This window comes from Palaemon carinicauda, chromosome 2, assembly GCF_036898095.1.
Source record: "Palaemon carinicauda isolate YSFRI2023 chromosome 2, ASM3689809v2, whole genome shotgun sequence".
NCBI classification, from domain to species: domain Eukaryota; kingdom Metazoa; phylum Arthropoda; class Malacostraca; order Decapoda; family Palaemonidae; genus Palaemon; species Palaemon carinicauda.
This window is the reverse complement of record NC_090726.1, coordinates 32,444,128-32,461,627: the sequence shown is the minus strand read 5'-3', so window position 1 is coordinate 32,461,627 and position 17,500 is coordinate 32,444,128. Positions and strand designations below refer to the sequence as shown.

The 17,500-nt window shown below is 33.9% G+C and overlaps 1 protein-coding gene across 1 annotated transcript in view; it reads right to left on the bottom strand.

Moving 5' to 3' along the window:
- LOC137615907 (uncharacterized) overlaps positions 1–17,500 on the bottom strand; it is a 51,182-nt gene that overhangs the window by 21,164 nt on the left and 12,518 nt on the right. The window contains exon 2 of the mRNA XM_068345595.1: positions 10,574–10,626. Within this exon, the coding sequence (XP_068201696.1) occupies positions 10,574–10,626 (53 nt within the window). The remainder of the gene's footprint in view (positions 1–10,573; positions 10,627–17,500) is intronic.

The following is a 17,500-nucleotide window of genomic DNA, read 5'->3' as shown; positions in this document are numbered from 1 at the left end:
CCAAGACCAAATGACAATGGTTAGACTTTGGAGTATCCTACTCCTAGAAGAGCTGTCAAACTATTGATGGTCCACCAAATATCCTAAGGCTTAGATAGAATTTAATAAGTTGAATATTCATTTTTATTTGCATCACGAAATTAGTCTGGACGTAGCTATGACTCGTTATTTATAAATTTTCACATTATGTGCAAAACTTACTTTCTTGGTTATTGTCATAATATCTTATGCAGATCAACATATTCCTGTACTTTACTTTAAGGGCTGCTTTTTCTATACAGCAGGGGAACCCTACTCTCTACAGTTAATTCTATAAATCAAGCCTTCTCCATCATGAGACTCGATACTACACAGCATTCAAGTAGCTTTATTCCAGATGAAACCAAGTTGTGGAATGATCTTCCTAATTGGGTAATTGAATCAGTAGAACTTCAAAAGTTCAAACTTGCAGCAAATGTTTTTTTGTTGAACAGGCTGTCATAATTCCTTTTATAGTTTATATATGACATATCTGATTTGATGTTGTTACTGTTTTTACAATATTTTATTGTTTTTTGTTCTCATATCGTTTATTTATTTCCTTATTTCTTTTCCTCACCGGGCTATTGTTGGAGCCCTTTGGGTTATAGAATCTTGCTTTTCCTACTAGGGTTGTAGCTTGGCTAGTAATAATAATAATAATAATAATAATAATAATAATAATAATAATAATAATAATAATAATAATAATGACCTCCACAGTCATTTTATCATGTTCGTTCGAAAGCATTCAACATTTCACATCGCTTATTGCTCATTTACTGTTAAATCGTCACTGTCGAAGCATTCACAGAAAAGAAAGTTCAATTTTCTCTTGAAAGTCTTAATATATTCAATCATTCGGATGTCTCGTGGGAGCTTAATGTATATTATCTAAAGAGTCTAGAGCCTACAGTAGACATATGTCTAGGTTCCAGCAATGTGGTTCTGAAGATCTGACTTAAGACAGCATGATGGTAGCAACGAATAGGAAAATTCACATAATACCATAGATTTACATAATGATTATGACAATAGGTAGCAGTGCTCGTCTTATTTTTCTTAGGCTATCAAGGGTATAGCGCACAACTATTCCGATGAGCAAAATTTAGCTTTGATAAATCCCAACTCAAAACTCGTATCGGTCATCAGCCGTACACGGTTAAAAAAAAAGCGTATTTTTAGGAAGAAATTATCCATAAAAATAAACCCGTATTCGTAAGAGGAAATTATCCGTAAAAATATACAGTTCTAAGTCGTATATCTGTAATATAGGAGACCGTCATTTTTACCCTACTTTGTTATTATCTTTTAATTTTTGGCAACCGTAACATATAGCCAATATATTCACATAATACTTATAGATTTACATAATGAATATGACAATAGGTAGCATTTCTCGTCTTATTTTTCTTAGGCTATCAAGGGTGTAGCGCACAAGTATTCTGATGAGGAGCAAAATTTAGCTTTGATAAATCGCAACTCAAAACTCGTATCGGTCATCAGCCGTACCCGGTTAAAAAGAAAAAAAAAAAAAAAAAAAAAAAAAAACGTATTTTTAGGAAGAAATTATCCATAAAAATAAACCCGTATTCGTAAGAGGAAATCATCCGTAAAAATATACGGTTCTCAGTCGTATTTCTGTGATATAGGAGACCGTAATTTTTACCCTAATTTATTATCATCTTTTAATTTTTGGCGACCGTAACATATAGGCAATATATTCGTTTATAATACGGTAAATGCCTGACAAAATTATTCCAGGATTTTTTTTTTTTTTTTTTTTTTTTTTTTTTTTTTTTTTGCGGCAAATTTTCAACAGCGCAGAAAAGAAAACTTGAAGTTACGACAGCGATTGACAAAGAAGAAACATAAACTTTCTTACCCCCATGATCATTGAAGATGGCTCTCAACCGCTGAAATGAATCGATAAAGGGATTCTCCAAAGAACAACCCCACAACCCAGAAGGTTACGAAGAACTGAAGGAGGAGGACCGTTTGCCCAACGGTAACGGAGGATGAAGAGTGAAGAAGAAGTATCTCGATTGACCCTCCCCTAACAGGGACTATTGGTAATGATTTTCATTTCGATTAAACTGAACCCAAACGGAATATTAATGAGCCGATAATCTATGGAAATGTACATCTGATCATTGAACGGCATTAGTAACACGTCACATAACATTAGATCGGAAAATCATAAAATGATATGAAGACTTAATCAAACTCATTAAATCGGCACGAATTGGATGGAGGTAAATTATACTCTCTTGACCGAGTTGTATTCAAACGTCATAGATGACATACTTGATTAGGATTCTCATAGCCATATGAAATAAGGTCTATGCGACTGATATAGATTTATATCTATTCAGAGGAATAGATTTGAATCCTGGCTAGAATATGCGAACGTCTCAGATTAGGATTTCTTTTTAAAGTGTTATTAAGAAGGCAAAGTAAAATTGTTGTTAACAACTACCTGTGGCTTAATATTACCAGACTGAGAGAGAGAGAGAGAGAGAGAGAGAGAGAGAGAGAGAGAGAGAGAGAGAGAGAGAGAGAGAGGGGTATTGCATTAATCCAATATGATCTCTCTCTCTCTCTCTCTCTCTCTCTCTCTCTCTCTCTCTCTCTCTCTCTCTCTAAAACGCCATAAACATAATACCATGCTTACAAACACGAAAACGCAAGATTCATTATACGTTTGAACAGAAGAGAGTGATGAAAGAGGGCATAAATATCAAATTATAAGTATATATAAAGAGAAATTGGAAGTACTAGAAACTAATTAATACGCGATTTCTCAACAAGTAGTGAAATAAAATCTATCAAGTATTGATCAAGAAATCGATAAATAATCTATGGACATTGTAGGGGGAAACCAGTTATGTTTCCATAGAATATTTAGAAACATTTCATGCATTTTGAGTTAATGGGAGACGGACGCCTATTGTCTTTACGTTGCCCAGATTCGATTAGACTAGAAAAGGGCGGGGGGGGGGGTTAGTTTCCCTTGTGGACAGGCCCGTCAACATATCATGCTACAGAAACTTATTATTATTATTATTATTATTATTATTATTATTATCTACAGAAACTTATTATTATTATTATTATTATTATTATTATTATTATTATTATTATTATTATTACTTACTTACTAGGCTATAAACCTAGTTGGAAAAGCAGGATATTATAAGTCCTAGGGCTCCAACAAGGAAAATAGCCCAGTGAGGAAAGGAAATAAGGAAACTACGAGAGAAGTAATTACAAATTAAATTGAACTATTTTAAGAATAGTAACAACATTAAAAAAAATCTTTCATATATAAACTAAAAACTTAAAGTAAAAAAGAGGAGAAATAAGATAGAATAGTGTGTCTAAGTGTACCGACAAGCAAGGAAATACTTCAGACTGTAATAATAATATTCTCAGACAGCCAAACCCCTCAAAAAAAAAAAAAAAAAAAAAAAAAAAAAAAAAAAAAAAAAAACTTCTGTCAAAAGATTCTACATTTGGTGTAGCAATGAGATAGACAATTTGTATAATCAAGCAATATTCTTCATTTTTGTGACCCAGTGAATTTGAATAACTCCTATTGGACAGACGTAGTAATATAATCACCTCATCCCATAAAAAGAAAAAACAAGTATAGTTAACTTATTTTGTTTAGTATAGTAAGTAGTAGGTTGGCTAGGGCACCAGCCACCCGTTGAGATACTACCGCTAGAGAGTTATGGGGTCCTTTGACTAGCCAGACAGTACTACAGTGGATCTTTTCTCTGGTTACGGTTCTTTCCCTTTGCCTACACAGACACCGAATAGTCTGGCCTATTCTTTACAGATTCTCCTGTCCTCATACACCTGACAACACTGAGATTTTCTCCCAAGGGGTTAACTACTGCACTATAATTGTTCAGTGGCTACTTACCTCTGGGTCAGGGTAGAAAAGACTCTTTAGCTATGGTAAGCAAACCATTGTTCTCTAGTCTTGGGTAGTGATATAAGCTCTGTACCACTGTCTTGGGTTAGAGTTCTCTTGCTTGAGGATACACTCGGGCACACTTCTATCTAGTTTCTTTTTCCTTGTTTCCTTTCCTCACTGGGCTATTTTCCCTGTTGGGGCCGCTGGCCTTATAGCATCCTGCTTTTCCAACTAGGGTTGTAGGTTAGCATTTAATGATAATAATAATAATAATAATAATAATGATAATAATAATAATAATAATAATGAGACGAGGCAAGTAAGATCCTAAGGAATATCATTACACATTTTGTAAGTCAGTATGTAGGCTACAGTAGATGACGCATTTTTAAATTATTCTCAACGGTTACTTTTATTCTAATTTTCATGTTCGTCTTCAGATTTTGCCCATATTATTATGGTGTCGCTGTTTTCTATCAGACCTTTACCACACACCGTCTCAGAGTTGAAAGGCACCGTGAACAAGCGGTGGAGTTGAAACCTTCAGTGGTAAAGGGCACAACTGTAAATTTCAATAGGAAATAGATTACGTCAATTTTATTTAACAGATAACGAGCTTATATACAAGCAGTTGAGAGCAAGAATGTCATAAAAATTCAAACAATTTGAAACTTGCGATTGCAAGCTTAAACAGGTGCAGGAGAGAGCGAATGATAAAAAAAAAAACAATAGCATTACAGTGTATAAGTGTATGAAACACGTGCGGAACACCATAAAAGATAAAGTTGAAAACATACTCTGAAAAAAATGAACAGCTTCTCTATTCTGAATAACGTCTTGAAAAGAATTTTTTTTTTTTTTTTTTTTTAAATGTGAGTTTTAAAATCGTCATCCAACTGTGGCAGTATCACTCTGGATATATCTGCTTCTTATGTGACCTAATATTAAATTTTTTCTTTTAGTGTTGAATATTAAAACCTTGGCATATTTACTTCATTTGTAATAGATTATACGAAAGGAGGGCGATGAATCACCTGGAGAGGTCGAGAGGTTCAATGAAACTCGCAGTTTAGGGACCCTGCCATGGGTTAATACGGCACAGGGTAAAGATGTGGTAACGTCCCTGACTGGGGTTAGAGTCCCACTCAGACTCGTTAGTTTATTTGGTCGCTGCAACCTCACCATCCTTGTGAGCTAAGGATAGGGGGTTTTGGGGAGCCTATAGGTCTATCTGCTGAATCATCATCCTTGGTCCTAGCTTAGGTGGAGAGGGGGCTCGGCCGCTGATAATAAGTATATGTGCCCAGTCTCTAGGGCATTGTCCGTGCTTGATAGGACAACGTCACTGTCCCTTGCCTCTGCCATCTATGAGCAACCTTTAAACCTTTAATTGGGCATTGTTATTTTGTGTTAGGAGCTTTAGCCACTGAGAAGAAAAGGGTATCAATATATTGCTAATGTTATTTTTGCGAAGATTCTATTCTCTCATATTTACGCGATCAAGTCAAGACTCAAACTGATTATATCGTTATCCCTTCAATGTATTTCTCTTTATAAACTTCCAATCGTGTTTTTAATAACAAGATTTTTTATTATCAGTGCATCTGACATAAAGTATTCTATAGTGTGCTTAAAATTTGGTTTTTCGAGAATTTGCACGGTCAATACTTCTTGGCTTTTAAAACCCTCTCAGGTTTGAACAATGATCCTCCTAGCATAAGAATTCAATAAAGTGTTGAAAGTTTCCAGAAGCCGATGGGATTATTCTGACTTTCCTGATTTTGAATCTCTCTCTCTCTCTCTCTCTCTCTCTCTCTCTCTCTCTCTCTCTCTCTCTCTCTCTCTCTTTAAAAACAAAGGAAAATAAACAATTGTTATGTATGGATGAGTTTATTTGATAGGTTCTCTAATTCCTTTTCTGTAAAGGGATGATTCTCTTAATAATTCTTAATAATAAAATTACAGTTACATTGAAAATTACAACAACATTAACGGCCTCATAAACCAAGTGAAATATCATTTTTATGTAATTGTTAAATAATGAAGTACTTGATGTTTTTGTACTGTAAAGTCAGTTTCAATTAATCCTAATTATACATGAACAAAATTCCTCAAAGAAACTAACGAGAAGAGAGAAAAGACACCATTGATATACATTTACTAATTTGTTTTAAATAATTAAATGGAAAAATAATTAAAAACTGCTTCTTCGCTCTGTGGCTACTTTTCTCTTGGTAAGGGTAGAAGAGACTTATTAGCTATTTAGTAAGCAGCTCTTCTAGGAGGACACTCCAAAATCAAACCACTGTTCTCTAATTTAGGGTAGTGCTATAGCCTCTGTACCATGGCCTTTCATTGTCTTGGGGTAGAGTTCTCTTGCTTGAGGGTACACTCGGGCACACTATTTTATCTTATTTCTTTTCCTCTTGTATAGTTAAAGTTTTCATAGTTTACATAGGAAATATTTTTGTAATGTTACTGTTCTTAAAATATTTTATTTTCCTTGTTTCGTTTCCTCACTGGGCTATTTTCCCTGTTGGAGCCATTGGGCTTATAGCATACTGCTTTCCCATCTAGGGTTGTAGTTTAGCAACTAATAATAATAATAATAATAATAATAATAATAATGCTCTCAAGACTTGGGTAGTGCTATAGTCTCTGTACCATGGCCTTTCATTGTCTTGGGGTAGAGTTCGCTTGCTTGAGGGTACACTCGGGCACACTATACTGTCTTATTTCTCTTTATTATAGTTTATATATGAAAGATTCATTCTAATGTTACTATTCTTATGATATTTTATTTGAATTATTAATTATTTCTCTTGTAGTTTATTTCATTTCCCTCTTTCCTTTCCTCACTGGGCTATTTCCCCTATTGTAGCCCTGGGCTTATAACATCTTGCTTTTTCCAACTAAGGTTGTAGCTTAGCAAGTAATAATAAATAATAGTATAGTTACTGACGCTCTGGGCATAAATTACAAGTTCAAAACTGCATCTAAAGGAATGATCTAAAAAATAAAGTAGAACAAAATTCAGTCACTTGGCAAATGGAATTCATATTCATTGGCCCATTAAAACCCCTTGTATCTGAAATTGCCAAATTTTAGCATGTGGCTTCTCATTAACCAAAGATAATTTCATTACTCTTAACTGAAGACACAGTCGCTTACGTCATAGTATCTCTCTCTCTCTCTCTCTCTCTCTCTCTCTCTCTCTCTCTCTCTCTCTCTCTCTCTCTCTCTCTCTCTCTCTCTCTCTCATGTCCCTTTTCTTTTCTAAGTGATTATATAGGTTTTATGATCGATTATTAAACTTTAAGGGATATGATTAGACATTTTACTCTATTGAGATCAAATAGATTAGCCTTTAGATAATATGATGATACGAATAAATCAGTACAATGAATATTGTATTATTGATATTGTCCAGCTGTTATTATTCATAATATTTCACCTTTTCGTCAATGGAACAGAAGGAAAACTGATTCCAATAAGTCATATATGATATGAACAACACGTTTACAGCAATTACTTATATTGAAATTCATTATACCATCTATTATTATTATTATTATTATTATTATTATTATTATTGTTGTTGTTGTTATTATTATTTTTTATTATTATTATTATTATTATTATTATTATTATTATTATTATTATTATTATTATTATTATAACCCTAGTTTGAAAAGCAATATGCTATAAGCCCGAGGGCTCCAACAAGGAAAATAGCCCAGTGAGGAAAGGAAATAAGTAAACTACGAGAAGTAAATAACAATTAGAATAAAATATTTTAAGAACAGTATCAACATTGAAATAAATCTTCCATGTATTAACTACAAAAACTTTAAAAACCAATAGTAAGAGAAATATGATAGAATAGCGTCCCCGAGTGTACCCTCAAGCATGAGAATTCTATCCCAAGACAGTAAAAGACCATGGTACAGAGGCTATGGCACAGTATATCTCAAAGATCTGTCAATATATCATTCTAGAAATATCAGGTAAAGATTTAGAAATAGTAAGATTAACAAACAAGTGTTGTATATGAATTCAAACATACTCGAGCAAAGCCTTATAATCAATGAAATCTAAACTAAATGATTTTTTTTCTAATTTATTACCCTTAGGTCCTTTCTTGAGTTCTTAGCCGTAGTAGGATGTCGAACGTACAAATTGGGTTTTTCTTTGAATGTTAAGTATGAAATTTAGTTTTTCTTTGAATGTTAAGTATGAAATTTAGTTTTTCTTTGAATGCTAAATATTATAAAATTTAGTTTTTCTGTGAATGGTATATATTATGAATTTGAGTTTTTTCTCTGATTGTTAAATATTATTACATTGAGTTTTTTTAATGTTGAATATTATGAAATTGAATTTTTGTCTGAATGTTAAATATGAAATTGAGTTTTCTCTGAATGTTAAACATAGAATTGAGTTTTTCTCTGAATGTTAAATATTATGAAATTGAGTTTTTCTCGAATATTAGATATAGAATTTAGTTTTTTCTCTGAATGTTAAATATAAAATTTAGTTTTTCTCTAAATGTTAAATATTATGAAATTGAGTTTTTCTCTGAATCTTAAATATAAAATTGAGTTTGTCTCTGAATGTTAAATATTATAAAATTGAGTTTTCCTCTAAATGTTGAATGTAAAATTGAGTTTTGTTTCTAAATGTTAAACATGAAATTGAGTTTTTCTCTGAAAGTTAAATGTTATAAAACTGAGTTTTCCTCTAAAGGTCAAATGTAAAATTGAGTTTTGTTTCTAAATGTTAAAAATGAAATTTAGTTTTTCCCTGAATGTTAGATATTATAAAATTGAGTTTTTCTCTGAATGTTAAATGTTATAAAATTGAGTTTTAATATCACAATTATTGTCATTAGAGTTAGTCATGGCCTCTTATCGGCAGATACGTAGTACCCCAGAGTCATTATCTGTAATGACTCTCAGTACCAACAGATTCAACACTCGCGGACGATGACGTCATCAGAGCCGAAGCTCATAGCCACATTCTCTCTCGTTCTATGGGTATATGATTTATCTTAGATGTTTTTACATCACATGTAGCTATAATGTAGAAGATGAAAAACATTCTATTTTCAATGTTTATACCATATGCTGCATTGTACATTCATGGTATAATATATGTAAAATTTCATCATACTCAATCTCTCTCTCTCTCTCTCTCTCTCTCTCTCTCTCTCTCTCTCTCTCTCTCTCTCTCTCTCTCTCTCTCTCTCTCTCTCAGCAAATCATTTTTCATTACTTTCATTTTTTGTCCAGAAACATTGTGTTTTAAATACATGGTATATGCGAAAATGACCAAATTCTCTCTCTCTCTCTCTCTCTCTCTCTCTCTCTCTCTCTCTCTCTCTCTCTCTCTCTCTCTCTCTCTCTTAGCAAATCATTTTTCATTATTTTCATTTTTTGTCCAGAAACATTGTGTTTTATATACATGGTATATGCGAAAATTACCAAATTCTCTCTCTCTCTCTCTCTCTCTCTCTCTCTCTCTCTCTCTCCTCTCTCTCTCTCTCTCTCTCTCTCTTAGTAAATTATTTTTCATTATTTCCATTTTTTTGTCCAGAAAACATCGTGTTTTATATACATGGTATAAGAGAAAATTACCAAATTCTCTCTCTCTCTCTCTCTCTCTCTCTCTCTCTCTCTCTCTCTCTCTCTCTCTCCTCTCTCTCTCTCTCTCTCTCTCTTAGCAAATTATTTTTTTCATTATTTCCATTTTATGTCCAGAAACATTGTGTTTTAAATACATGGTATATGAGAAAATTACCAAATTCTCTCTCTCTCTCTCTCTCTCTCTCTCTCTCTCTCTCTCTCTCTCTCTCTCTCTCTCTCTCCCAGCAAATTATTTTTCATTATTTTCATTTTTTGTCCAGAAACATTGTGTTTTAAATACATGGTATATGCGAAAATTACCAAATTCTCTCTCTCTCTATCTCTCTCTCTCTCTCTCTCTCTCTCTCTCTCTCTCTCTCTCTCTCTCTCTCTCTCTCTCTCTCTCTCTCTCAGCAAATTATTTTTCATTATTTTCATTTTTTGTCCAGAAACATTGTGTTTTAAATACATGGTATATGCGAAAATTACCAAATTCTCTCTCTCTCTCTCTCTCTCTCTCTCTCTCTCTCTCTCTCTCTCTCTCTCTCTCTCTCTCTCTCTCTTAGCAAATTATTCTTTCATTATTTTCATTTTTTGTCCAGAAACATTGTGTTTTTAATTCATGGTATATGTGAAATTTCATCATACTAAATTATCTCTCTCTCTCTCTCTCTCTCTCTCTCTCTCTCTCTCTCTCTCTCTCTCTCTCTCTCTCTCTCTCTCTCTCTCTCTTAGCAAATTATTTTTTTCATTATTTTCACTTTTTATCCAGAATTATTGTGTTTTGATTTTTTAATCATTCTGTTCAAGTAACGCATTCTAAATGATTTGCTTGCTTTAGCAAAGCAAAATATAATCAGTCAACATTAGAATGCCTTCTAGTTTGCTTTTCACATTAGAGCTTAATGATTCCCTGTTTCTTAATTTTGACTCGTCTTGTTAAATCTCCCGTCTCTGTCGCCAACTTCAGATAGCTCCTGAACTTCAGTAGCTGAAACTTCATTACCTCATATAATCTTTTAGCTTGATCTCCCATCATTGCATTTTCTGCTCCTGAACCTGTAAAATCCAATATATAATAATAATTGTAAAATTATTCATAGTTTGCATGTATATGATTCATAGTATTATGATATATTATTTGTTTGCATGCATGATTAATAAAGGTAGTATTTATTATACTGTATATTTATATAAAATGATTAAGTTTAGTATAATACCATTTAAATGGAATATAAATGATTATCAGTAGTTATAATAAAAGTATATATAATCTTATTCCAACAACTATCAATAATTTTTCTATATTCCATTTAAATTGCAGTATACTAAACTTATCACGTTATATAAATGTACACCATATATGTCAACCTATATTATCTTATATAAAACATAATAATATGTTACATATATACCAACCCTACAAATAATTTTACAATTGTTATATGACAATTGTCAAACCATTGTTCTCTAATCTGGGATAGTGCCATAGCCTCTGTACCATGGTTTTCCACTGTCTTTTGTAGAGTTCTCTTGCTTGAGGGTATACTCGGGCTCAGTATTCTATCTTATTTCTCTTCCTCATGTTTTTTTTTTGAAGTTTTTATAGTTTATATATAAAATATTTTTTTATGTTGTTACCGTTCTTAAAATATCTTATTTTAATTGTTAATTACTTCTCTTGTAGTTTCCTTACTTCCTTTCCTCACTGGGCTCTTTTCCCTGTAGGAGCCCTTGGGCTTATAGGATCCTGCTTTTCCAACTATAGTCCATTTCTTTTAGCGATGCATATTTGCACCGACTCGCAGCGGTGCCCTTTTAGCTCGGAAAAGTTTCCGGATCGCTGATTGGTTGGACAAGATAATTCTAACCAATCAGCGATCAGGAAACTTTTCCGAGTTAAAAGGGCACCGCCGCAAGTCGGTGCAAATATGCATCGCTAAAAGAAATGGACTATAGGGTTATAGCTTAGTAAGAAATAATAATAATAAACCTAATGCATACATTGTACACCTGAATGGACCAGTTTGACCTCAATGGAGATTAAGTGGAGGGGAAGCAGAACTGGTGGCCACCTAGACCCAAGCTGTAAGCCTATAATCCATTTTTTTTATCGAGGCAGATTTGCACCGACTCGCAGCGGTGCCCTTTTAGCTCGGAAAAGTTTCCTGATCGCTGATTGGTTAGAATTATCTCGTCCAACCAATCAGCGATCAGGAAACTTTTCCGAGCTAAAAGGGCACCGCTGCGAGTCGGTGCAAATATGCATCGCTAAAAGAAATGGACTATAGACCCAAGCTGTAAGCCCACTTCTCCTCTGAAGAGGCCTGAGGACGAAATCGGTCAGGAAATACAGTATGTTTCTAAAACCTGCCTTTATCTTTATGTACTCAAACTTAATATCATACTAACAATAACTCAACAACAACAACAACAAATGACATTATTATTAGTAGCTAAACTACAACCCTTGTTGGAAAAGCAGGAAGGTATAAGCCCAAGGGCTCCAGCACGAAAAATAGCCAAGTCAGGAAAGGAAATAAGGAAACCAATAGAATAGCGTGCCCGAGTGTACCAGCAAGAGAACTCTAACCCAAGACAATGGAAGACCATGGTACAGAGGCTATGACACTACCCAGGAATAGGACACTCCAAAATCAAACCATTGTTCTCTAGTCTTGGGTAGTGCCATAGCCTCTGTACCATGGTCTTCCACTGTCTTGGGTTAGAGTTATCTTGCTGGAGGGTACACACGGTTATGCTATTCTATCTTGTTTCTCTTCCTCTTGTTTTTATTTTATGTTTTTATAATTTATATATGAAAGATACAATTCAATGTTGCTGTTCTTAAGATATTTTATTTTGATCGCTCATCACTTCTCTTGTAGTATATTTTCTTGTTCCCTTTCCCCACTTGGTTATTTTTCCCTGTTGGACCCCTTAGGCTTATAGCATCCAGCTGTTCCAACTAGGGTTGTAACTTAGCAAGTAATAATAATAATAATAATAATAATAATAATAATAAGTATAGGAATGTGTTATCTGGTGTTCCTCAGGGGGCTAATTTAACATGCACATTTATTCCAAGTTGGAGAAGAAACAAACGAAGTGGAAAGTAAAAGGCTAATAAAAATCAAATCAAGATCACGAATGTTATGATGCAGAAAGATTAAATAATAACTTGATTAAAAAAAACATACAAAAAAATTAAGGAAGCATATCAATAACAAATAAAATTTTATAAAATTCTCTAGCTTGAGGGTACACACACACTATTCTATCTTATGTCTCTTCGTCTTGTTTGTTAAGTTTTTATAGTTTATATAGAAAATATTTATTTTGATGTCGCTGTCCTTAAAATATTTTATTTTGCCTCGTTTCTTTTCTCACTGGGCTATTTTCCCTGTTAGGGCCCCTGGGCTTATAGCATCGTGCTTTTCCAACTAGGGTTGTAGCTTAGCAAGTAATAATAATAATAATAATAATAATAATAATTTTGATAAACTATCAACATTCTGTTTCATGCAGCCGAAAATGGAAATCACTCACCATGTAAAATGTGAAAGACATCTTTGGCTCTTCAACGTAATTTATTGCAGCTATCAATCACCAACCTGCCGAAGAAAATCCTCATGAACTCTTTACTCGTGCATTTAATGGGCAATTAAAAAATAAATGACCATGAATATTCAGGAGATATTATTTTTTTCGTTACCTTCTGAAAGTGTAACTTCAGAAGTTCAAACTTTCATCGAATGATTTTTGGGAATGAGACTTTTCGGCGCCGCTAAGAATAAAAAAAATGATGATAATAACAATTTAAATAATTCCATATTTCCAATTTGAAGAGAGCAAGTCCTGCGCCAGAAAGCGTGAGCCTAAAGAGTCTGGCGTCAGAAAGTCTGCCCCAGAAAGCGTGAGCCTAAAGAGTCTGGCGTCAAAAAGTCTGCCCCAGAAAGCGTGAGCCTAAAGAGTCTGGCGTCAGAAAGTCTGCCCCAGAAAGCGTGAGCCTAAAGAGTCTGGCGTCAGAAAGTCTGCGCCAGAAAGCGTGAGCCTAAAGAGTCTGGCGTCAGAAAGTCTGCCCCAGAAAGCGTGAGCCTAAAGAGTCTGGCGTCAGAAAGTCTGCCCCAGAAAGCGTGAGCCTAAAGAGTCTGGCGTCAGAAAGTCTGCCCCAGAAAGCGTGAGCCTAAAGAGTCTGGCGTCAGAAAGTCTGCCCCAGAAAGCGTGAGCCTAAAGAGTCTGGCGTCAAAAAGTCTGCCCCAGAAAGCGTGAGCCTAAAGAGTCTGGCGTCAGAAAGTCTGCCCCAGAAAGCGTGAGCCTAAAGAGTCTGGCGTCAGAAAGTCTGCGCCAGAAAGCGTGAGCCTAAAGAGTCTGGCGTCAGAAGTCTGCCCCAGAAAGCGTGAGCCTAAAGAGTCTGGCGTCAGAAAGTCTGCCCCAGAAAGCGTGAGCCTAAAGAGTCTGGCGTCAGAAAGTCTGCCCCAGAAAGCGTGAGCCTAAAGAGTCTGGCGTCAGAAAGTCTGCCCCAGAAAGCGTGAGCCTAAAGAGTCTGGCGTCAGAAAGTCTGCCCCAGAAAGCGTGAGCCTAAAGAGTCTGGCGTCAGAAAGTCTGCCCCAGAAAGCGTGAGCCTAAAGAGTCTGGCGTCAAAAAGTCTGCCCCCAGAAAGCGTGAGCCTAAAGAGTCTGGCGTCAGAAAGTCTGCGCCAGAAAGCGTGAGCCTAAAGTCTTGCGTCAAAAAGTCTGCGCCAGAAAGCGTGAGCCTAAAGAGTCTTGCGTTAAAAAGTCTCTGCTAAAAAGTCCTAGACCGATGATTCTTATGTTGAACAGGCTTACATGAGTCTGTTTTCATTGCTTATATACGATATACTGCACCTACTTTCACGTAGTTACTGATCTTAAGGGTTGTGGTGGCCTTTTGGAAACGTCTCTGGCTGGCATTCTGCTGGGCTTGGGTTCGAGACCCTCTCAAGTTCGATAGTATATTGTAGTGTCTGCAACCTCACCCTCCTTGTGAGCTAAGGATGGGGTTCTGGGTAGCCTGGCCCATCCTGGTCCTAGCTTGGGTGGAGAGGAGGCTTGGGCGATGATCATATGTACATATGGTCAGTCTCTGGGGCATTGTCCTGTTAGGGCAATATCACTGTCCCTTGCCTGTGGCATTCATAAGAGGCCTTTAAACCTTAAGATATTTTAATAATTTTACTAATAATAATTGTATAATTTTTATAAAAACATTTTTTTAATAATTTTCATGAAAATAAATTTTTTTTATAATATTTATAATAGTAATTTTACTGAAAATAATACACATTTTAATAAAAGTAATAAAAAATTTGACAAAAATAATAATCTAAATAATTTTGATAATAATAATTCTAATTTTCATAATCTTTATTCATTACTACCCACATATAGTATATTTATTACTTTATTTAATTTCCTCACCGGGCTATTATTCCCTGTCGGGGCCTTTGGGCATAAAGCATTCTTCTTTTCCAATTAGTGTTCTAACTTAGCTAGCAGTAATAATAATAATATTTCTACAGCACTTTAAGTTGTTCCCTTAAATAGTTTTTCAAGTTTTTTTTTTTGTATATGTTTATTTCTTTACTTATTCGTATTTGCGTTAATTTATATACCAGTGATTAAAACGACTATTAGTCCTCGTGATAGGCAAATTGCACATATTTGAGAGAGATAACAAAAGAATTTTGGCGAAGATCATTTGCCAAAACTTGGCGCAGGTTTAATGTTCTGGTCCAGAAATGCTTTATCATTGTAGAATTCAACCGTCATCAGTTATCATATATGACGGGCCGAGAGAAGGTTATGACTCAAAGAAAGTATGAAAGCAACTGAGTAAATTTATTATAGAACACTCTCCTTTATATACAAAAGCTCAAAGCAACTAGAAATTTCATGTTCAAAAACAGACACTGTTACAGAGGAGAAAAGCAGACATGTTTAATCTGGTTCATTTTATTGCGAGGGAAGAGTGAAGGTACAAGCATAATATATACACAAAATGAACTATGTACGATCGTGTGACACACGGTTGGTACAATATCATAATAGTAGAAATAATAATCAATAATCATAATTTCCCAGCACAATTACTCCTTATTCTTATAATTCAGTATGTGGTGGTCTTTTTTTCTACTAATTCCAAGTTTTTTTCAGAGAGATAGTTCAGCATTATTATTGCTATTTATTGAAATATAATATAATACAGCATTCGAAATATCTAGACAAATTTACTGTTTCATTATTATTATTATTATTATTATTATTATTATTATTATTATTATTATTATTATTATTTCATGTTAATCAAAGTCTCCAGAACCTAGCTGTCTATAGTGTGTGGGTGTGTGTGTGTGTGTGTGGGGGGGGGGGGGGTTCCTGGATTACAGCCAGCTTCCTTAAAAATCCACCCACTTTCCTCACTATATATCCTGTTTCCAAATAGCAATCTCTTCTGCACAAGTCCTGGGGCTACATCGGCTCCTAGCTTCTCAGAATCTTTTCAACTTGGGTATGGTCCATAGCGCTCCTATGATTATTCACACCACTTCTGCTTGCATTTTCCATAATCTTCTCAATTTAATTCGTAAGTGTTGGTACTTTTATTATTATTATTATTATTATTATTATTATTATTATTATTATTATTATTATTGCTGTTATTATTATTATTATTATTATTATTATTATCATTATTATTATTGATATTATTATTAACATTATTATTATTATTATTATTATTATTATTATTATTATTATTATTATTATTATTATTATTATTATTCCTTTTGCTTAATTCACTTCAACATTATTCTTTAAATCTTCATATCTAACTTAAAACCTTTTGGTTTTTACCATTTATTTTCAAAATTGCATAAAATTTCGATATAAATCTTTCACATTAGTTTTACCGAAATATTCATTATAAAGAACAATATCCTAAAAAGTTTTTTGGGGGGATGAATTTATCACTAAATTGTATTTTTTTCAAAAAACGTTTATTTGTGCAAAGTAATAATTATCTAGAATAGTTAATATTCAAATTATATACTCTGCTTACACAATTCAGGTTGAAGTATAGGAATTGATATAACTTTAGTTAAAAAAATCTGACGAGAAAACCTGAAATAAAAACAAAGACGAATCTAGTTCTCGAAATTGAGGTGAAAAAAAAAAAAGGTTACGAAACAGAACAGACAACTTTATTAATTCAACACCTGTGATGATTCAATCGACTATCAGGTTTCCCAACTTTCCCGAGAAATTACAAATCTCTATGAACATGTAATACCATTTAAGCAATATATAAAACAATAAAGAGTAATCTAACTATAACCAGCCATTAACTTTGAAGTTCATAACGTACAACCACCGTGATTTAGATCATTTTACAGCGATATAAATGATAGGCAACATGCGTCCCAGATAAGCGCACTCATAGGAGACGTTGGTACTTCGGGAAATGCTAAATACTTTATGAATTATATCACCATGCATCATTACCCTTAGATCGACTCACATTTGCTTATGGTAATCAACAGCGGGAGGGCCACTTGCAAGGTGATACGGGGGTTGGGGGGGGGGGGGTAATTACTATGGTCTGCGTGGACATTTCTGAAGACCCGGTACTAAAATGTGTGGGTTGTAAATGATCCCCCCCCAAAAAAAGAAAAAAAAAATTATTTGCTATGTAGGTGTATATAAGAATTAATGTATATATGTATTTGAGCATGAACGAAAATTATGCATTCACACGTACTCACCTGGAGATATATATATATATATATATATATATATATATATATATATATGTGTGTGTGTGTGTGTGTGTGTGTAAATGCAACATTTATAAATGTCTATATATACACACATATATATATATATAAATACATATGTATATATATACATATTAT